General features: G+C 39.2%; 1 protein-coding gene across 1 annotated transcript in view; it reads left to right on the forward strand.

Moving 5' to 3' along the window:
- LOC311526749 (uncharacterized protein) overlaps positions 1-23,757 on the forward strand; it is a 148,478-nt gene that overhangs the window by 89,060 nt on the left and 35,661 nt on the right. The window contains exons 6-7 of the mRNA XM_084640107.1: positions 1,280-1,363; positions 2,456-2,501. Of these exons, the coding sequence (XP_084496233.1) occupies positions 1,280-1,345 (66 nt within the window). The 3' untranslated portion in view covers positions 1,346-1,363; positions 2,456-2,501. The remainder of the gene's footprint in view (positions 1-1,279; positions 1,364-2,455; positions 2,502-23,757) is intronic.

A 23,757-nucleotide genomic window follows, 5' to 3' on the forward strand; every position in this document is an offset into this window, starting at 1 on the left:
ATTAGAAAGACAGCAAGCATTGCCTGTACAAATAACATATGCAGAGTATACAATGTGAGACTTTTGTTTGACAGTGCTCAGAAAGATGTGATTAAATACTATTAAATCTTCAGTCTGGATATCAGGCATTCTAATACAAAATTATTAGTGCATAATGAGGGGTATTGAGAAATAAACCATGCAAATAAATCTGTGACTTTTTTTTAGAATTTTCACTCTTAACCTTCAGGCTACCATGGACTCTTGTCTGCTTCCTCCTTATCCCATCATTTCAAAAGTGGTATGAAAAAATAGCGGCTGCCTAAGGATTAACTTCAGAGCTTTTCAGTTTTTCTCTTTTCTGCTTCCCTTAAAGATGTTGAAAGCTTCTCACCCTTCCTCAATTACTCCAGGTCCACCTTTCTCCAGGCACCTTCATCCCATTGACCATTTTTACAGACCCTTCTAATATCTTTGGCTTTTACCTAAGGGCTGTATCCACCCAGGCCTTAAAGAAAACAGCTCTGTTGCAGATCCTGAAGAAAAACTGAACACACGACTGCTTTCAGGCCTTTCATATGTTGAAAAAGCTAAGAATTGAGAAATGGATGTTTAAGGGTTTTCACAAGAAAACTGACACTGGCAGGCTTGATGCCAGCTCTTGCCAAGATTGCAGGCATTAGCAAAGAACTAACAAACTCATGGCTGGACACCAGACCAGTTCACCTGTACATTAGTTTTGCTCAAAATAGTATTAGTCTTATAAGAATGTTTTTAGTGTTGTTTAGACTCCACGAAATGCTTGTAAATTGCTGCATGTGTTAATCTCACTTGTAATGTCTGTATTCCATACTATAAGAAAATATGAACACTTTGCTTTATAACTTTGAAAGTATTTGCTGTGAACTTAAGAACTCAGGCATGGGAATCATCCCTCCCCATCCCCTCTCGCCCTCCAATCCAGAAGGACTATCAAAATCAGATGGGCCATCAAGGAACATCACAACTGGTTATTGGGACTTTTGCACCTGAGAAATGCTAAGTACAAGGAAGCTCATCCCATGAACTTGGAGTTGAATGAAGGCAATAAAACAAAGTCACAGGAAAAATTTCCCTCTTTTTTGTTTTAACTCTGACAGGACTAGAGATACCTAGCTGAAGCCAGAGATCCCCAGGGGCTGCCCCAAAAGACACTTTGAATTGGCAGATCACTACAACTCTGTCACTCTTAGGATTTTGATAACTCGTGTGTGTTTGCTTGCTTTAACCTGTAAATAACTCTCTTATTTCTTTTTCCTAGTTAATAAACCTTTGGAAAATGTATTACAGGATTGGCTACAGGCATAGTCTTTGGTTGAAGATCTAGGATACCAACTGATTTGGAGTAAGTGATTGATCTCCTGGGACTGGACGCAACCTGAATGCGGTGTGATTTTTGTGAACATTTATTACTAAGTCCGGTTTGTCTGGGTGGCAAGATAGACTGGAGAGTTTAAGGGGACTGTCTGTGAGTAAGACTGTTACAGTGATCCAGGAGTTTACATGTGGTGTTGGCTTGGTGAAATATAATTCTAGAACACACCACCAGTTTGAGGTGTCTGATCTGTTTTTGACAATCTGCCCTGAGGTGGGCACTCAGGGTAGTGAGGTACTCCAGACAGCATGATAAAAGCCACCATAAGTATACAATGGCCCTGATTCTCAGTCAGTTTTTTCCTTCATTTTTCCATTCATTCAGTTTTTTCCTTCATGAAGATTAGCTTAGTCTCCTTTCCAGGTATACATCATCTAAACAATCTATGTTTAGGAAGAGAAGCAGTTAGTATCTTAAATTATAATAGCATTTCAATAGCTAATTAAAATTATTACAAGAAACATTTACATGTAATCTCTTGCCAGTGAACTGCTTGGTAATAGTGACCATGATATAATTAAAGTTAACATCCCTTTAGGAGGGGAAAACACCAAAGAAGTCCACCACAGTAATATTTAATTTCAGAAAGGGGATCTACACAAAAATGAGGAAGCTAATTAAACAGAAACTAAAGGTGCAGTCCCAAAAGTGAAATGCCTGCAATCTGCATGAAAACTTTTTAAAAACACTATAATAGAGGCTCAAATTATATGTGTAGCCAAAATTAAAAAACATAGTAAGAGGACAAAAAAGTAAAGAAGCTGTTAGAGGCAAACAGACATCCTTTCAAAATTGGAAGTTAAATCCTATTGAGGAAAATAAGGAGCATTACCTTTCACAAGTCAAGTGTAAAAATATAATTAGGCAAGCCAAAAAGAATTTGAAGAGCAACTAGCCAAAGACTTAAAAAGTAACAGCAAAACATTTTTAAGTATATCAGGAGCAGGAAGACTGCTAAACAATCAGAGAGGACACTGGACAATTGAGGTGCTAAAGGAGCAGTCAAGGAAGGTAAGGCCATTACAGAGAAACTAAATGAATCATTTGCATTTGTCTTCACAGCAGAGGATGTGAGGAATATTCCCACACCTGAGCCATTCTTTTTAAGGTGAGAAATCTGAGGAATTCCATGAGGTTACGGAACAAATTAATTAATTAAACAGTAATAAGTCACCAGAACCAGAGGGTATTCACCAAGAGATCGGAAGGAACTCAAATATGAAATTGAAGAACTACTAATTGTGGTATGCAACCTTTCATTTAAATCTACTTCTGTGCTAAATGACTAGAGGATAGCTAACGTGACATCCATTTTTTAAAAAGGCTCCAGAGGTGATCCTGGCCATGATAGGCAGATAAGCATAACATCAGTACCAGGCAAATTGGTTGAAACAATAGTAAAGAACAGAATGATCAGACACTTAGATGAACGTGATTTGTTGTGGAAGAGTCAACATGGTTTTTGTCAAGGGAAATCACGCCTTACCAATCTGTTAGAATTCTTTGAGGGGATCAACAATCATGTAGACAAGAGTGATCCAGTAGATATAGTGTAATTAGACTCTCTGAAAGCCTTTAACAAGGTTGCTCACCAAGGGCTCTTCAGCAAAATAAGCAGTCATAGGATAAGAGGGAAGGTCTTCTCATGGATCAGCAACTGTTAAAAGATAGGAAACAAAGGGTAGGAATAAATGGTCAGTTTTCAGAATAGAGAGAGGTAAATAGTGATGGTCCCCCACGTGTCTATACTGGGAGCAGTGTTGTTCAACATATTCAAAAATGATCTTGAAAAAGGGGCAAACACTAACGTGGCAAAATTTGAAGATGATACAAAATTACTCAAGATAGTTAAGTCCAAAGTAGACTGCGAAGAGTTAAAAAGGAATCTCACAAAACTTGGTGACTGGGCAACAAAATGACAGATGAAATTCAATGTTGATAAATGCAAAGTAATGCACACTGGAAAACATAATCCAAATTGTACATACTAAATGATGGTATCTAAATTAGCTGTTACAACTCAAGAAAGATCTTGGAGTCATTGTGGATAGTTCTCCGAGAACATCAGCTCAGTGTGCAATGGCAGTCAAAGCAAACAATCTTAAGAACCATTAGGAAAGGGATAGATAATAAGACAGACAATCAGGGCTCTGGAGCAGAACCCGGAGCTGGAGCGCGGAGCAGCTCTGGAGCAGTGGAGCTGCAGGTTTTTGCCTGGAGCTGGAGCGGAGCCAGAGCACAGCTCCAAAGCCCTGCAGACAATATCACAATGCTTCTATAAAATTCCATGGTACATCTACTAAGAGCTGCCACATACTGGTCTGAGAAAACAAAGCCTCAGAAAAATTCCCAGGAGCAACAGGAAAGTTGATTCCAGCAGCTATAAAGACATGAGTGGTATTAACTACATTGTAGTCAGTATGGAATAGAAATGACTGAGGGCTTAACTGGTACAGGCTTAGTCCCCAACCCTGGGCCCAATATGCCACAAGAGTCTGGGAGAGAATTTCTTGGTGCAGGCGTAGTGTCAGATCAACATAATCTGTCCTAGGATACCCCTCCTCAGAGCCTTGGTGTATAGGTGAGGGCAGGGACATGTCGGGGATGGGATGTTAGTCTCAGTAATGCAATGCAGTTCCCTAGGAAAATTCTGGGCTGCTATAGAATGTGGAGAATTCTCTCTTATTATAAGTTATGGGGAAGGAAGGAAGCAAAAAGTTGAATTATGCATTTGTGGCATAATGCACCTTTTCCAAGATCCCACAAAAAGCCCTCTTTAAGGATTTCAACTTCTGAGAGTTGGAGTGTGTAGAGAGGTGAGGACGGAGCTGGTGGAGGGTGGAGTAGGGGTATTAGCTAGCTTCCTCCCACTTCTTCCAACCAACAGCACAGTAGGAGTTGATAAAATATTAAGATGCATCAGCTTCCATTAGTTTTCTCTTCTGTGCCGTGGAACCCTCTCCTTGGGGAAAATGGAAAAGCTATAGCCAATGAGGCTGTGACAGCATTGCTCTAGTTTCTTCCTCGTTACAGGAGAATACAGGACTTTTGTCTTTAATTTTTTGCTATTTTTAAAAGGTACAGAAAATACCTTATGGAGTAAATAGTAACTGGAAATCAAAGCTTTTGATTCAGAGCTATACTTCTCAAACTGGTTAGAAATATGTAAAATTACAATTGATATTTCCAACTAAAACATTATTTACTTAACATTGGGGGGGAGTGTTTGTTTTCCTTGCTAATTTATTTCTGAGAACCATTTAGATTATGAAACCAGTTTTTCAAGAACTCCAGTTACCATAGCAAATGTCACTACCAGTCACAATTACCATATAATGTTGGAACATATATTCCACATGATGATACAATTGCTATAGTAACTATGTAGTTATTAAACAGAAATACAACAGCAACTTTGAAAATCTTTTCAATGAATTGTTGTCTTGTTTTGTAAATGTGCCATTTGTTATAACTTTTTTCCTTTACTGAAAATTTTTCATTAGTACCAACACAATATAATTTCACAGCAATTACAAGGGTAGAACAATAGATGTACAGTATCTATATTCAGAAAATGAATTTATTATTGATAAGAAAATCTTTAAATAATAATTACAGAATACAGTATGTTTTGCTAAGCCTCCCTTTTCATTATGCATTGTAGTTGTAGCTGTGTCAGTCCCAGGATATTAGAGAGACAAAGTGGGTGAGGTAATATCTTTTATTGGACCAATGTCTGCTCATGAGAGAGACAAGCTTTCAAGCCACACAGAACTCTTCTGGGTGTCTAGGAAACTTGTTGGTTCAATAAAAGATATTAGCTCACCCGCCCTTTCGCTCTGTGCATTTGTGCATTAGAAAGATACGGTAACTCAAGACTTCTCTATCTTCTAATTTTCATTACCATAGGAAACAGCTAAATTATTGTATACTTATGGGAATTTAACCCACTGTTTAGAGGTTAAGTGTCCTCTTCTAATACCTGAGCTACAGATTTTTGAGTCTGCTACTGCTTCCTGCAAGCGGACTTAGGATCCGGGAGAGGATTCCTTGGTGCAGGCACAGTGTAAAATCAACATAATAACAAGAAGTGGAGGGTTATACTTTTATTATTATTATTATTATCTGTTGTTGTTTTATTATTTTATTATTTTATTAATTTGTTATTAATTTATATATTTATAATATCGTAGTAGCTAAAGGCCCCATGCAGGATTATGGCCCCACTGTGTTATGTTCTGAGCAAACATAGAAACTAGACAATCCTTGCCCCAATGTGTTTATAGTTTAAAGAGCTTTTAGAATTAGGTTCATATTCTACTTGTAGCCTTACTGGGATTGGCTGTATATATGGCGCCCAAGTGGGACTAGAACTCTGGAAGATGTCAGACACTTGAGATGAAGTTCCCCAAGTAAGAGAAGTTCTGTATGTTTCATGTCCCCCGATAGTGGCTATTCCATGGAGGTAGGTCTGCTGTAATCCCTTTTCAAAGATTTTCAAAAGGTTCTTTTGAAAATCCCAGCCCCAGTTCTATACCTTTCAAGTCAAGAATTCAAACCCCACGGTCTAGACAGTCAGCTACAGAAAAAGTCCTAGGTAGGGCTATCTCAAGAAGGTTACGCAGCAAGCTGCCAGCTATCCAAGAGTAATTTTTCCTTTTGCTGTACAAAGGGACAATCATAGGGCTATGGTGGGAAACATCTCGTCGAGATTTAACCATTAGCTAATACAACCCAATTCTTAATTATTCAATCTTAGGGCTGGTCTTCACTACAGATTTAAATCGACCTAAGTTATGCAACTTCAGTTACATACGTTATGTAACTGAAGTTGACATAGCTTAGGTTGACTTACACCATGCTATGTAAATGGGAGACCCTCTCCTGCTGACTCACCTTACACTTCTCGGGGAGCTGAAGTACGGGAGTCAATGGGAGAGCACTCTGCCATCGACTTAGCAGGTCTTCACCAGACCTGCTTAATCAACACTGCAGCATCAATTGCAGCAGTGCTGATCTAGCTGTAAGTATAGTTATGCCTTTAGTTGCTTAAATATCAATTTACTTCAGTGGAAGTGAGGGGTTTTTTTTATTTTTCATTGAACAGGTAAAAACAAAATGGTAGCAGTAAATAATCTGATCTATTAATGCACATAAAATTCTGTATTACAGAATGGGGATAATGTGGCTATTAGCATGAATGCTTCTACTTCCTATCAGTGGCGAGGTTGTAATAGCAATGAGCTGCCAGGACATGGCCTGAAAGGAAACTCATGACTGAGAAGTGGATAACCATGTAACCACATCAGATAACAAAACATTTGTTCATGCAACTGCTGAGTTTGGTGGGTTTACCACATGGTATGGGGTTTCAATTGCCACTGTTTCATTTTTACATTTATGGAATGTTCATAGTTCAATTGTCACAGGTGAAAATGCATCACAGAGAAGAACCAAGGCTATGAGTCATGAAATTCCATCAAATCCATCACTTTCTTTTAGGCATAGCTAAGGAACAACTTCAGCTTTGACTTAAACATTTCTGGTTTTTTGGATGAAAGGTTTTTATCACTTCTTTGGTATCAGAGTTAAAATACTTGTACTCCAGCTTTAAGTTTAAGCTTCCTGTTACAAGGTAAAATAACTGCTGGAAAAGAATAACTAATTCAGAATATGTCAGAGGTCTCTTTATGGTGATAAACTTTAATGGAAGATGAGCAGCCCATATTTTCCTGTGCTGAGATGGGTACCCATTTTGTCTGCTCAGACTGACAGGTTTAAAAATTAATGATTTTTTTCTCACTCATGATGGATACCTTTTCTAGACATATTGCTGCATAACAGACAAATATCCTCTCTTAAAGACTTGCTATATAATTTGAAAAAAAGTGTGTATCCCTGAGACAGACATTTCTATCAATATCCTTAGGGAATAATGAGGCCCGAGAGCAGAGTTTAAGTCTAGGAGATGGTTCAAAATACTGTGCTGTGTCCTTATCTCCTTTTTGCAGATAAGACGGGAGAAGGCTGTTTCTTACTTAGAGAATGAGAAGAACAGTAGAAAATAAAATCCACAACTGAAAATTCCTCTCTATCCTTTGAAGAATATTTTTTCTAGAATTTGCCCCCCCTTACTTTACTGTAGGGGAACAGTACTTAATGAAACCATATTTACTGTAAAATCAATCACATCTGGTTTATTTTTTAATACATGAAGTTGAACCGCATGTTTGGTTTTTAATCATAGATTTTATTTTTAGTATTCCAATGTGAAATCCTAAAGGTTTGTCTGCTGATTGGGAATAGTCCTCATATAATTTGTGCTTCAGTTCCAAATGGTTTCAAAGGGCTATGTAAATCCCAGATTATGATCTTAGTGGTATTAGTTGATATGCCAGTCAACCATTTCGATTTCTCAATAAATATTTCCATTATTTGTGTTATGCTTTTGAACTGACTGTCCTGGCCCTAATTCAGCCAGGTACTTACGTACATCCCTGTCTTGCAGCAGGTTAGCAGTCTTATTTAAGTCAATGAGATGACTGATGGGCTGGAGTATAAGGGCATGCATGAGTGTATAGAAGATCAGGGTTCTATTTTTCATGGCAGAACCTGCCTCCAGTCCACAGCAACAGCTCACTGGGCTATGCACTGAGGACCTCCACCTTGGACATGGAGAGGCAGAATTGTCTCCTCCAGCACACTCAGTTGTCCACGTTGGGCTACTTATGTGTTGCTGACAATGGGTGACAGCAGCTGGCACAACTCTGTAGGTGCTGAACCTGGTTTTAACTGAAAGGGTAGCCAAGGACAAATCCTGTTTGGCACCATTTCAAAAAATGTTGTTAAAACCTGCAGTAATATGCTTGCTTCAGATACAGAGAATAATGAGAATGTATTTTAACCAAATCAATCACAATTTAATAAGAGGATTTAGGGTGGGGATATGGGAACGTTGATGTTTGGACTGGTTTAGAATCTTTCAGGCCCAATTCACCCATCCCAGTAGTTGGTAGAAATAACATCATCATCATCTTGTATATGAAGTTCCTGGGATAACCTATCACCCTACTGTGCCAGAATTCTTATATTCTTGCTTTGGTATAGTGAGGAAGAAGGTTAATACTTAGGACTTGTCTGCAAGTGAAAGTTGTTTTGGGTTATGCTTATCCATGTTAAGTGATCCAGAACAACTGGTGCACGAGCCGTACATCCTTATTGCTTTCTTATCCCATCTTAAGATACTTCCCTTAGGGATAATCGCACCCACACCAAACTGCATTGTTCCAAAACAGGAGACAAGGTGGGTGAGGTAATATCTTTTACTGGACCAACTTCTATTGGTGGAAGAGACAAGCTTTAGAGCTTCACAGAGTTCTTTTTCAGATCTGGAAAAGGCAGCCAAATACAAGGTGGGACAGATTGTTAAGCATAAGGAATTAACACATGTTGCAAGAAAGCACATGAAATGAAGTGGGCAATTAGCACCTCAGCAATCATAGGACAAAGGAAGGTTAGTAGGTTACCAACTGTTGTAATGAGCCATAAAACCAGTGTCTTTAAGATCATGGGTTTTAGTGTCTAGTAGTCTAGCAGAGTTACGAATTTAAGTTCCCAGGCTTGTCTTTTGAAAGCATTGTACAAGTTTTCCTTGAGGAAGAGGACTGGTAAATCGGATGTGGATGATCTCTTTGTGAAAAGTGTTTGCACACAGGCGATAGGGTGATCTTGCTTTTTATTATTTTTCTGTGTAAGTTCTTTTGACAGTGTAATGATTGTCTGGTTTCACCCACATAGTAGCTCCTGGGACATTTGATGCACTGATTGAGCTACACCACATGTTGTGATAGCCATGTGTAGGACCCATATATCCTGAAATGTGTGGTGTGGGGAGGTATTGGTTATCACTGCAGTGGAGATATGTCTGCAGGTTTTGCATATGTTCTGGAGCCACTTTGAGTTGATGTGTCCTGATCTGTGGGGCACTTACTTCTGATGATGAGCCTAGTGAGGGTAGGGAGTTTGAAGATCAGCAGAGGTGTCAGGAAAAAGTTCTTTCAGGATGTGATCCTCCATCAAGTATGGGTTGTGGTTGTCTGAGACCCCTTATGGCTTTTGAGGGTGGTAGGTGACAACTTGTGGTGTGCGGTTGGTGGGGTTCTTTTTTCCTGTATTGAAACAGGTTCTTCCAGGTTATTTGGCTGGCCCATTTCATGATGTCCTTTAATTCTCTGATGGAGTGTCCTTATTTGGTGAAGGTAGTTTTAAGTGTGTGAAGGTGTGAACCCCAACGTTTCTTCTCAGAGCATATTCTATGATATCTGAGTACCTGTTGTAGATAAGATTTCTTGATGTTCCTGTGGTGATTACTGGGTCTGTGGAGGTAAGTGTTTCTTGTATGTAGTTGTCTGTAGGGTTCCATTGTTAAAGCTGATCATGGTGTCCAGGAAGTTGATACTGTTGCAGGAATGTTCTAGAGAGAGTTGGATGGATGGGTGATACTTTTGACATGAAAATCTATGAGGGAGTTTAGGTCTGTCGGGAGGATGAAAATATCATTGGTGCATCTCAGATTTATATTTGGCTTTGCGGTCTAAGTGTTGTATTTGCAGAGAAAACTTTGAAACAAATTGCAAAAAACACTGAATCTAGAGAAATGATAAAGAACGGCTTATTTTGATTACAATATGAACACAATGTGAAACGCAATATAACTTGGGGAAATCATCCCGAGCACATATATTTAATAGGAGTGGGGATCCAGGAAAGTAAAGATCCTAGAAGAGGCTTAGAGGTGATTGTGGACAACACATTAGATCAGATTTTTTCAATGTGCTACATCAACAAACGTCGCCAATGCATTTTTTCAATATACATACACTGACATCATATCCACAACACAGAGAGTTGTGGCAGGACCAGAGAGTTGTGGCAGCTGTGGCAGGACCAAACCTGGAACACTGCAGTTATTTCTGGCCACCTTTTTATCAGTTTTTTTTTTGGTCAAAGTCAAGAGATTTTAGAGCAGAGTAACAGAAACATTTCATGGGAAGCTGAAGAGTTGTTTTATGAGGAAAGATGAAAACCTACATAAAAGTGTATACTGCTTTTAGTGACACCAGGTCTAAACCACTGTTATTTGTATCACAAAATAATACATTCCACTACAATAATATTCTAATATATATAATGCCTCCCAAATTTATGGCCATGAACTAGATGATATGTGAATGACCTATGGGCAAAGGAGAGAATTAACTTTAAAAACTAGTCTGATGAAGCTAAAATTCTCAAAAAGGGAGATTAAAGTGCCATTATTTACATATTTTTTTAAAAGAAAACTTTACAATAAGCTTCATCATTAAGGCCCGAATCCAACAAATTATCTAGACACACAAGTAATCCTATTCATTTGAATGGTACTAGTCACATTAAAAGTTAAGCACATGCTTTGCTGGATCAGGGCCTTATACTACATAGGATATAAATATACACTATTTAACCAAGAAAGAGCAGACAGCAGATGTTGCATGGCCTCGTTCTGAAATTATAATAAATCTTGGTGTGTTTTAGGATGTACCTTTCACTAGAGCCATTAGGTGTTAGTAGTAACATTTCCTTTTCTGAACCTATTAATGCTCCATGAATTAAGTCTATACATCTATCTACATGCAAAAAACAAAGATAATTACTAATTTACAGTAACTATATAAAGAGGATAAACTGAGAACCATACGATTATCACAATGATTTTTTAAAATCTTTTAGCTTTATCATTTGGAAACCCTCTTCCACAAAACAGTGCATAATATTCAAGTCTCTTGCAGGGGAACTATCACATCATAAAATATTTAATTGGCACTATATGTTGAACATGCTAAACATCACTTTACCTCACAGAAATAATCATACTTTTCTCCAAAAATACTAAGTAACTCAACTCTCTTTTACAAAGTGACATAATCCCCCTGGCTTTATTAATAGTTAACAGATGTGTAAAACTAGAAAAGAAACTGAAAGCTGGGGGGGGGGAAAAAAGCGACATAGAAGCTACAAAGTCAGAGATGCATACTGGCCTCTCCATCTTTTTGTGTTTCACTTTTGAGCCCTACAGATCAATTACATACATCTGCTTCACCTGATCTAAGAGCAAAGAAGTGGGAAGAAAAAAAAATAAAAGATGCTAGTACGTTAGAGCAAGCTGTTGCTGCATCTTTTTTATTATTAACCAGTTTTACCTTGAATCAGACTACATTTTATAGTTCAGTTCTACAAAAAGCTATTCCTAGGGGGCACACAGAGCCAAATAACTTTCTTTCTTCATGCTTAACAATCTCATATGTGAGGAGCCAATCTAATTTGTGGAAACAAATTGCTCCTCAGGGTTATGTTATTTCAACCAAAACTGAATATATTACTCATTTAAAAAGCAGTAATAAAGATTATATAAGATGTAATTCATTATTTTTCTAAATGTTCCATGATTCCATCGGGAGGTGAGACTTAAATAGCTTACAGGAAGCATACCTTAATTAGGTTGCTTTCAAATCAAATATAATATAATTTTAACATAAAAATGACACTCAAGGGAAGCATTCCATTTGCAAGGATGATTAATGAAGTTTAAAGGGAAAAAAATGATGTAAATCTACAGGTTATATAGAGTGCAAGATTGCGTGCATGTGCGCATACACACCAACACTCCCTCCACACACAATTATACCGGTAATTGTGATTTTTACACACATATCCAGCTTATACATGTATAGATTTACACGCACAGATCCAGAAAAGGTAAGGACATCATGACAAGCATAGCAGCCACTGTCAGGTGATTTATGTCTTCAGTTACAAATCAGATCTTGTTCCTTTTTTTTTTTTTTTTTAAACACTAGATTTTGTCGTACATACTGAGGAATAACAAGAGTTTAGCATAAAAACAGCTTGAAATCACATTATATTATTTTTGCTTGTATTTTTAAAACTATGAAAAAATAGAAGAAAACTTTTTAAAAACTTTTTGTCAGAGATTTTGTTTGATTTTAAGACAAACAGCTCATCACTGAACGCTCAAAATGTGGCAGAGGTACTATAACTCAGCCAATCCTCAAAAAAGGGAGTGCTATTAAATTTCAACAGGTATAGCATAGATTTTGAGATTTAGTAGTTATCGCATATTCTATAGAGCAGTGCTTCCCAAATTTGGGATGCTGCTTGTTCAGAGAAAGCCCCTGGCGGGCCAAGCCAGTTTGTTTACCTGCCGCATCCACAGGTTCGGCCGATCGCGGCTCCCACTGGCCGTGGTTCGCTGTGCCCGGCCAATGGGGGCTGAAGGAAGCGGCGCGGGCCGAGGGATGTACTGGCCACCGCTTCCCGCAGCCCCCATTGGCCTGGAACAGTGAACCGCAGCCAGTGGGAGCCGCGATTGGCTGAATCTGTGGATGCAGCAGGTAAACAAACCAGCCCGGCCCACCAGAGGCTTTCAAGTGGTTTCAGAGTAACAGCCGTGTTAGTCTGTATTCGCAAAAAGAAAAGGAGTACTAGTGGCACCTTAGAGACTAACCAATTTATTTGAGCATAAGCTTTCGTGAGCTACAGCTCACTTCATCGGATGCATACATGCAGACAAGCATCCAATCTTACAGAGAGCTTTCAATATTACAGAGAGCTCTTCTTCAAGTCCTGAGGAAGACCTCTGAAGACCTAACGAAGAGTTGTGTGTAAGCTCGATAGCTTATCTCTCTCACCAGCAGAAGTTGATCTTATGAAAGATATTACCTCAAGCACCTCATCTCTCTAATACCCTGGGACAACGTGGTTACAACATTACTACAACATATCATGGTGTAGTAACTTTTGGTAAATATTCACTTTTTCACAAGGACCACTGTAGTTGACTTAATTTGCAGACTGTGGTCGTATTAGGTTTGAGAGGCAGTATCTTCTAGCAATTAAAGCTGCTGCCTGGGAGGCAGATTCTATTGCAGGCTTCATGACTTTCTTACTGTGCAAACTTGGTCAAGTCACGTAAGCCAAATTTTTCAGACTTGGATGCCTTAAGATAGGCAGCTAAATCCATCTTTAGCTACCTAAATAAAAGACCTGATTTCCAAAAGTGTTGCGCACTCACAGCTTTTGTGAGCACTTGACCCCTTTCGAAGCCTTTGCAGCTTTGGACATCAATGTGGATTTAAGTCCCTGAATTGCAGAAACCCATATATGAACATTTTATCATTAACTTTTCTGCATCTCCATTAACCAGTTAGGAAAATGGGTGTGCTCAAATACCTGAAATCCTGACAAAAGTGTTTGAGGCTTAATGACTTAATATTTATTAGGCATTTTGAGACCCAGGAATGGAAGATTCTATGTAACTGTGTATTACAGGGCCGAATCTTGCATCCATTATTCAAGCACAACTCCTGTTGAAATTAATGGCAATGTTGCCTGAGTAAAGGGTTTGGGATTCTCACAGCGAAGCAACACCTCGTAAAACTTTGCGGCAGCTTTTACCATAATAATTGCTGTTGAAGAGTGTGGTTACCTGTAACTAAAATAGAATATGAATACAGTATTCTGTGTCAGTGGTCACTTAGCTTTCCCAGTGATGAAACAGTCCACTCCAGTAGTCCAAACTATTTTTGACCAGTCAGAAGTGAGGATAATATTTTATTAATTGCAATCTCTTTATCGAAGACTTATGTCTGGTAATATGCCAGAAATCAAATCAAGTAGAATCAAATCACATTTGTTCTAGTGAAATCCAGTATAGTTTGCAGTATCATACTCATGGTGAGAACCTATCACTTTTTTCCATTGTTGGCAATAAGATCTTTGCATTGTAGTTTCAGGTATGTAATCAGATGTAGCAAAGTATTCTGTTAGGAAAGGTGTCTCATTGTCCATAGAAGCTGAATATTGGGTGAAGCAATCACTCTATATCTGACCTATCAGTCCTCATCCTCAAAGAAAACCTGCACAACACGATCAAAAGATGAACCCGGGAGCTCAAATTCATAATTTAGCTAGACCCTAAAAATCATGGAATGAAAAGACACACTGGATTTATGGCTTATTACAACCATCTATAAGCCACTAACAACCTATACCCCCAGTTGCCACTTCATCTTGAATGGTCCCTTGAAAAACGTATTTACTACTTTTGCTAAACAATCTGCTCCACCTTGTATTTAGCTGTGAAACTCTGTGTACGTTTGCCAAAGCTGAAGAAGAGTTGTGTAAGCTTGAAAGCCTGTCTATCTCATCAACAGAAAGATCAAATAAAATATATCACCTCACCCACCTTGTCTCTCTAAAATCCTGGGGCTGACACAGCTACAATGACACTTCATACAATCTTTCCATAATGAAGAAAAGAGATATGACGTTAGGGGCAATTTTAAAACTGGAGACACCTTAGAAATAGGATCTGCTATTTAAAAAATGAAAAACAATTGATCATTTACAAGTGGCAATTTGGAAGGAAAGTAGTTATAGTGATGCCTTGTCACATACAATCACTGTGTACCCAAACATTTATTACCTGCTTTATAGTATTATGTTTTCCATATTAATTATTATGCATATTTTAAATAATTTGCATCCATTGTTATGATTAATCTTTACTGACATTTGACAGATGTCAGTCATTTCTCCAGCATTACCTACTCCCTATGTCTACATTTGACCTTATCTATCCTCTCAGTCTGGATACATAGTCATTCTGGGAGCAAAAGTTCCAGTTCTCACTGCAAAAAACTGTACAGTTAGTAGAGATTCTGTCATCATGGGCCTTTCCAGATGACCCCACATTAATACTGGAGAACCTTCCTTGGTGATCCACCAGACCTTGAAGCACCATGGAGAAATACTCCTTTCTGTTAATGAACTCCAAGGTCTGGTGTCAGGGGCAAAGAATAGGCATATTGGTACCATCAATGACCCCAATACAAACTGGGAACCCCAAACATGCAAATTCATCAATAACTTCCCGTGCATTGCCAAGCCTTAGGACCCAGATGACAGCAACTTCTAGATAGCAGTGTCCACCTCCATGACAACAGCCCTGACAGTTGATCTACTAACACCAAACTGGTTAGGTACTGACTGGTAGTATTTAATGGAGGCAAGCTTTCAAATTACAAATTGCCACATGCTTCTTCACACTGATCAGAGCTCTCACATAGGTGATATGCTGCAGCATACAGGTTTCTAGAAAAATTGCAAAAAGCCAGATGAATGATGTAATGAAAGGAGAGAAATTGTGGGATTTTTTTAAAGCATTCCAGGGGCTTCTGATAGGTGTCCCACAATGCACAGTAGAAAAAAATCCAAGAGTGCACAGACACTTGCAGCAGAACATTGAACCATGACATGTCTGCCCAGAATGCTGTGCATTTATTTCTGAACACACCACGCACTTCATTATAACATTGATTGCTTCAGGAAATAAATAGACAAATCATCAATAAACATCACATCTGCCACAATCTCACCACCATTGAGAGGATAGCTATAAAGTCCCTGAAATCCAACCACCAAATAGTGACCAAACTAGGAGATAAAGGGGGTGCCACAGTAGTCCTCAACCATGATGACTGCATTAACGAGGCCAAATGACAACTCTCCAACACCACCTACTATAAAGAACTAAAAGATGATGCCACACCACAATTCATACAGGAATTTAAGAATATCACATAATCCTTCCCCAAACAACTCCAAAATAAAAACTCTACAACCTCATTCCCTAGGAACCCACCTCAGGGGCCTTCTACATGCTTCCCAAGTACACAAACAAGGGAATCCAGGCAGATTCATCATATCTGGCCATGGCCTAAGTAAGTGGCCTGACATTCAAAAGTGTTGAGCACCCAGCAGCTCTCATTTTTTTCCGACCATGTAGCACTAGTGCCTAGACCTCTAGACCTCTAACTGGCTGCTAGGGTTTTAGCCACCAGGTCATCTAAACCTGCTCAGAACTCATCAAAATGATGTAGTTGTTAAAATGTTAGCAGTTGTGAGGGCTTTGTCCACATTAGAGCTTCTACCACTGGTGGAGCTGAACTAGTGGTAGCAAAGGTGGGAAATTTTAGGGGAGAAATGTGGTATAGATAAAGCCTCAAGCTCTCTCAGATTATAATAGGAAGGGCTCTCAGATCAGAGGCTAGCGCAGTAGGCTGAGAATTGGAAGACCAAGATTCAATTCCCTGCTCCACCACAAACTCCATATGATCACTTAGGGCTTGTATATGAAGTAAGCTGGGGTGTGAATCTATCCTGACTTGCCTGCTGCAGATTGTCCATGTGGACCCTGCTGATGCACATTAACAGTTTGTTAGTGGACTTTGATCTAGTCTTATTTCAAAGAGGACTAGATCAGAGTACATTACTGAATTGTTAATGCACGTCAGCAGGGTCCACATGGACAGTTAGTTTGAAGCAGGCTAGTGCAAGGTAGATTCACACCCTAGCCTGCTGCAAACTAAACCCTCATGTAGATGAGCCCTTAGTGTCTGTGTCTCAATTCCTCACCTGTGAAAGGATATAACATTATGTCCTTACCTCAGAGGGGTGTTGTGAGAAAAAATATATCAAAGATGTGGATGTGAGCAAAAAACTACAGTAAGAGGGGATCATATAAGTATCTAGATAGAACTTTCCATTCACCAAACCCTGGAGCTGTTACCATTTAATACAATAACCCTGCACTATGAACCTCTCTCTGGTATGTGTGCATGTGGGTATATCATGTCAGAGGAGTATGAACTATGCTTCTCTTCCTTCTCTACTTTACTGCTGCATTCTGTCCTCCTAACTTTTCCCTAAATCTGAGAAGCTGGTCTTTGGTTTTGATTCCTTTGCCTTAATAAAGAGTTCTTTTACTTGACAATGGTAGGCATTTTTTCTTCCCAGTTTGGTTTTAGGAACAATGTGATCTGTGAAACAGTCTGTTCTTGCAATTGCTGCCTATGACATTCCCCTCTGGTGTTAGCTGTCTGGTGATCTGCTAGGTCACTCCAATCCTCGGCTCTGGGAGCCAGCCTTACCCTGCTCTGCTGTGAGAACCCTCACTCCTGGGCTGTTCACACACAGCTTCTGGCATGTGAACTGCTCCCAGCTACCAGTGCTTGGATTGTGCAACCGAATGACACTAGCCAATATCTCCAATCTCAGACACAGCCCTAGGAACCTCCATCTTGCAGTGTCCAGTTATGCCCACTGGGCACTGCAAGCTTATGAGTTTGTCAGTTTAACAAATAAATTTATATGCACCAGGCTTCTTATCCCAAGGGGAATCATAGAATATCAGGGTTGGAAGGGACCTCAGGAGGCCATCTAGTCCAAACCCCTGCTCAAAGCAGGACCAATCCCCAATTTTTGCCCCAGATCCCTAAAATGGCCCCCTCAAGGATTGATCTCACAACCCTGGGTTTAGCAGGCCAATGCTCAAACCACTGAGCTATCCCTCCCACCGACACCCTTCAAACTAAACACATTGCTTCAGGTAGAATAAACAAACAAATGTATTAACTACAAAGATAGATTTTAAGTGAATATAAGTCAAAGCATAAGAAGTCAGATTTGGTCAAATGAAATAAAAGCAAAATGTATCTAAGCTGAGCTTAACACTTTCAATTCCCTTACAAATCTTCCCACCACAGGCTGGCTGATTGCTCTTTAGCCAGGCTCTCCCCTTTGATAAGTGCTTCAGTCGCTTGATGTGGTGTCTGCTGATGGGGGTGGAAGGGAGAGGTAGAGCATGGCAAACATCTCTGCCTTTTATCATGTTCTTTCTTCCCTCTTGGCTTTGCCTACCCACCTTCAGAGTCAGGTGAGCATTACCTCATCGCAGTCCCAAACTGACCAAAGGAAGGGGGGTGACTCACTTGAGAGTCTAACAGATCCTTTGTTGCTGCCTAGGCCAGTGTCTTTTGTTCCTGTGAGGCTGGGCTGGGCTTGTCCCATACATACCCTGATGAGGTGTGAATTGCCCCTCTGCTCTTGAAGAGTTTTGCCTGGGCCTGTTTTAAGCCATGAGGACACATTTTCAGCCTCATAACTGTATACATGAAATTAGAACCTATAATATTACTATAGCATTACTGTAACAGCAATTACTATAACACCACTATAACAACAATGCTCAGTGCATCATGAGCCTTCCAAAGACAACCAACATGACAAACTTTGCATTGGATACACACAAACATATTATAAGGATGAACATGGGGGTGCTGGGTGTTACCCCAAAGTACAGAGCATCACACTGCCATTAAGCATAGACTACAACTGGGGCTATAGAATGTACAAGAAAAGCTGAAGGAATAAAACATTCTGTGTGGTACTGCACTTCCATATTCTGACTGGTGCTGAAATGATGAAAGGGAACTTGTGGTGAGTTGTGCATTGGCTGATCCCAGAAGCAGGAAGTACCTTGCTGAATTCTTTTCTTGCAAGATTTCCATCCACATTTGTTTCCTATGCTGTGCACTGGCTAATATCACGAGAGGTTCCCTATTTCTAAAAACTAATTGGGCTCTTTATTAAGAGGACTATTTACAGAGGGTCTGCAACTGCAGCTAGCATTCTAGCTATGTACATATAGACTGACTTCCTGATTGCTCCTCCAAACTTTTCTTTTCTGCAGCCTGTGATCGTCCCTACAAATTCCATGCAGGTTGCTACAAAATTGTGAAAACCCAATAAGCTTCGATAAGGTCCTGCTAAGAGCAGAAAGGGCAGAGGAGTCAGCATTCAAATATGGGTCAGCTTTAGAATAGGGCCATTTTCAAACTTGGGCGCTAAAAGTTGGTTCCATGTACAATTGACTTGGGCCCAATTTATATACAGGTGGCTAACGTCATCTGTTATTCCTGTTTTATTAGATTTTAGCTATCCTCTTTGATCTCCTGTAATATCATTTTTTCTCATATAAAAATACTGGTATAGTTGATTGAGGATTTGGATCCATGCAGATTATTTTGTTTTCCTCTCTCAGACTTTTTACTGGTTAGAACCTGGGCCATACTTTAGGGAAAGAACCTTCTTTTTAAGCTTCTCATGTTGGTATAAGGTCACTTTGAGTTCTTAGTTGTATCTGTTATTTAATTCCGCAGTCTGCCACCTTGTTACTTGTCCAGAATGAGTATTCTATTAAAGTTGGCTATTTTTGTTTAACAACAACAGTGAATTCAAATTGAATAGCATTGTATCATGCCTCTTTGTTCACTGGAGTTATCAGTGGTGTCAGCATAGTTCTGGGAATAGTAATAGTAATTAACTGCCACACTCTGAGGAAGACATACCTTTCAGGCTGGTGGGATATGCCAAGCCAGCACCTCTGGGTGCTGTGCAGGAAACAACATTGCAGATTGAATTTAAAGCTAAGAATGTATATCAAAAAAGAAAGAGGAGAGAAAGGAGGTATCTGAGAAAAAAACAGATCTTGTGTGTTTTTGATTCCTGCAAACAGAAGTCTTCATTCTGGGAATAAATAAATTACAGAATGGGTTTGGTAACAGCTTCCCCATGTCAGCCTGCTATTGCTCCTCAGATACAAAACAAAAAATATGGTGGGGGCTTTCAATGAAGACTAAGGTCAGTGACTATTTTATACAAATTTGCTAGCCAGATGGAAAATACTATTTAATTCTACTGACACTATAATGGCATACATTTCTTGAGGTCACATGACATTTATGAAAATGAGTGAGCAAGGGAATTGCCTGGAATCAAAGGTACTCAGAGAGGTGCCATACACAATGCAAGGTTTCTGGCATCTCTCTCTCAATTCACTTCAGTCCTTACCTGAAACCTTACTGCTATTTCAGTTCTGGGTCTGCACATATGTTAACAAATGTGCTGGATTTATTTATTTGGTCACAAGCCAATTAAATCTCAGTGAGATTCTCTGAATTTCCCTTTGTGTCCTAAATTGTGTATGAACTTTTAAGGTAAAATCCTGGCTCCACTGAAGTCAGTTGGAGTCTTGCCATTGATTTCAATGGAATCAGGATTTCGCCCTTCACCGTTGAAAAGCTAGTGTATTAGCTAACTACATCATATGGCCCCATCCATCTTGTTTGAAAACATGAAGGCAAAACATACATTTCAGATTCTAGCATCCTCAAAATCTTCCCCTGCATTTCTAGAGACATCATCATTTTCTGCATTTCAAGTCATTGTCCAAGATATCCCCTATGTTTGTCCAACTGAGTGGTAAGTGAGTGGGATGATTTTGAATCATACTCACAGTAAGTGAGTGGGATGATTTTGAATCATACTAGCCCACGTTTTCTACTCTTTCATATCTTGGCCTTCTGAGAACTTTAATATTCACTAAGCCTCAACAGTAAATCAAATAGCAGCTGTAAAGAATAGTGTTTAACGATCTGACTGCATTTCTGCATAAAATTCATAAAGCTTTCAATGTCCTGTCCCATGTCTTGTGGAAAACCTGAAACAGGTTTCTTCTGAGAATGTCTTTCTTTTCTTTTTCCAAAGTCTGGGTCTAAAAGTCAAATGGGATTCTTTCTAGGTTATGACTAGAGCTGGTCAAAACGTTTCATTCAAAATTTGTTTTCAATTAAAAGTGGAGTTTTCTGAAACAGAAAATGGTCACAAAAAAGCTTTTTGGTTTTAGATTTTTTCTGTTTTTCATTAAAAACAAAATTTTCAGAACATGACTTTTTAGATTTTGGGGTCCCCTTCTTTTCCCTTCTTGCCACTGAATGCAATAGAATGGATGTCTTGCCTTGGGGTTTCCTCTCCCATACACAGACACTCAAGCTTTCCCAAAGCTTCAGCTTTGAACAGAGTGGCAAAATGAACAAACAAATACTCTGAAACAAATTCTGTAATTTTGCCACTTTTCAAAAGGTTTTATAAAGTTAGAGTAGTAAAAGGAAAACTAAAGATGTTTTAGGGGTCAGGAGGGAAGGACGGAAACCCTGATCTCATTCATTTTATTGCACTCTAGCAAAGAGAGGGCAAAAAGGAGGAAAATGAAAAAGTCTCATCATTTCAAACCACCTCCCCCCCCCAAGGTGTTGCATTTGGAACTTGGAAAGTTGTTTTTGTTTTTTCAATTTTTTGAACTTTTTGGTGATTTTTTTCCATTTTCTGACCAACTCTAGTTATTACACCAGTCTGATTCTGCAAGACGTACTCACCAGAGTAGTTCCCATTATCTTTCTGTGCATTTGTAGGATCTGTGGACTTCTTAGACAGGATGCTGTGTCCGGTTTGTTTTTCATCAACATTCTAGTGCTTTGAATTTGCCACTGAAAGGTCCAACTCTGCTGCCTTTGCTGGAGTTGAGTAGTGTTTACTCACAACCATACACCCACTGAGTTACCAAATACGACTGGAAGTGATGGAAAAAGGCTCTTCAACAGAATGTTCATAGCACTATATAGTTTATTAAAAACAGACTGGGCATCCTGACAAAGACTGATCCAGAGGCTTGGTGTGTGTCAGACCATCCAGCCACTGTCAAGAAATTTTTAGGGTAACCACTTGTATTTGGCGATGTGAATTCATTTTCAGGAATCTACTATAGCTTCAGGGTATGAGCCAATTCCCAATGCAAGTTGTTTTTATATAACTTGTATTGCTTTCCTGGAAAAAATGAGTTTTTGATGACACTTGGTAACGAGATACTACAAGATGCATTAGCTGTTTAAAACCAAATGACCCAGAGGCAGAGAGAGGATAAAGGTTGAATGCTATTACTGCAGTTATTTTTAAAATTACATTAGGTACCATGCCTTTTGCATAGTCAACCATATTGAAGGGATAGATGTAACAGAAAGCTGGATTGCGCCTTATTTTATTCCAGAGGAGAGGTAGCAGCACAAGCAGCAGACTCTAAATACTTAGACAAAGAAATATAGGAGCTGGAATTCTAAAAAAAACCCAACCCTTTCTTTTCCTTTAATATAGGTTGACTAGAGAAACATGGTCCTAAAGAAATAAACAACCCCCTGCCGCACGTGAACATGCGTGCACACACTAGGGAAAAATAATAATTTTAGCCTCTGGACTGCCCTGTGCAATGTGTGAGCCAGACTTGGCTATTAAAATGGATCTTCTATGTAGGTGCCATATTAATTAAAGTGCAAATGGCAGTGTTTTCTGTCTGTACCTCCATTCACCAACATCTTAAAAGGTCTGTACCTGGTGGAACAAATAGAATTTGACTCACAGTGAAAAAGATCATGCTGCAGAGACAGACTTCTTAGGGATTTGTTCCTCATACATCATATGTGCTCTTTATGATATTTGTACATCACTTTTAACCAGATTTCTGTGGAAACTGTAACATGTCACAGGTGTATTTGTGATTTCTTTCTGGCCTGACTTCTCATACTCTCTGCTCAGATACTGATGTCTTAACCCTAAGGTTTCCTGCTGAAATGTCTTCATCTTTATCCCTATTTCTTTTTTGTATGAGCTTGTACTTGCTACACTAATATCTTTATCATCAGAGTTCAAAGATTCCTGGACTTCTGCTATTTCAGGGGTTCATTCAGATTGCTCATGGTTCTGAATAATGTAGAACACTCAAACAATGCTCATAGCATAATAGTTTAATTCCTAGCCGTTATTTAACCAAAAGCTGACTAAAAGTGAGACACAGCAGCTTTATGCAGATCCCAATATCAAGTGGGGATTTCTTTTTCTTTATCACCTGACATAGAATTCACGATTCAACCATTCCAGAGGTTCTCTCTGCAGGCTGTATTTTATATGAAATGTGGAGTGTTAATTTACTCAGTCAATAATGTCTCACAAAGATGAATGAATAGTGTTAGGGGGCATATTCCTTCACCCACTTACTTCCCTGCTCCTTCTCGAATGAACAGAGAGCAACAATACCCGAAGTCCAAAGGTGCAAACAATTCAATGTTTATTGGGGTGAACTTCCAGCAAGCATGATTCCAGTTTTCCTTCCTTAGTGTCCCCCTTCCCAGCTGTGACACCACAGAGCCTTACCTGTGTGCCTGTTCCCATTCCTGCCATTAGCTGAACATGATTCCAATTTCCCCACCCCCATTCCCTGTTTCCATTTCCCCCCCGCCCACCAACCCACGCGTTCACTTCCTGATTGACTGCAGACTATATAGTAAAACTTGAATTCTGCTTAACTATACCTTAACCAATCATTTTACTGAAATTTAACTAACCAATCCTAATATATTGTAACATGATTATTTAACCAATTATATCCCACCACCTTAATTAGTTTACACCCAGCAAAATTAATTATACAGCAGACAGAAACAATCACAGAACCAGACAGAGATTATACAGACAACCAATAGGGAAATGGGGACTACAGTGATAGAACAACAAAGAAA

This window comes from Lepidochelys olivacea, assembly GCF_965140295.1.
Source record: "Lepidochelys olivacea isolate rLepOli2 genome assembly, chromosome: 9".
Classification (NCBI taxonomy): domain Eukaryota; kingdom Metazoa; phylum Chordata; order Testudines; family Cheloniidae; genus Lepidochelys; species Lepidochelys olivacea.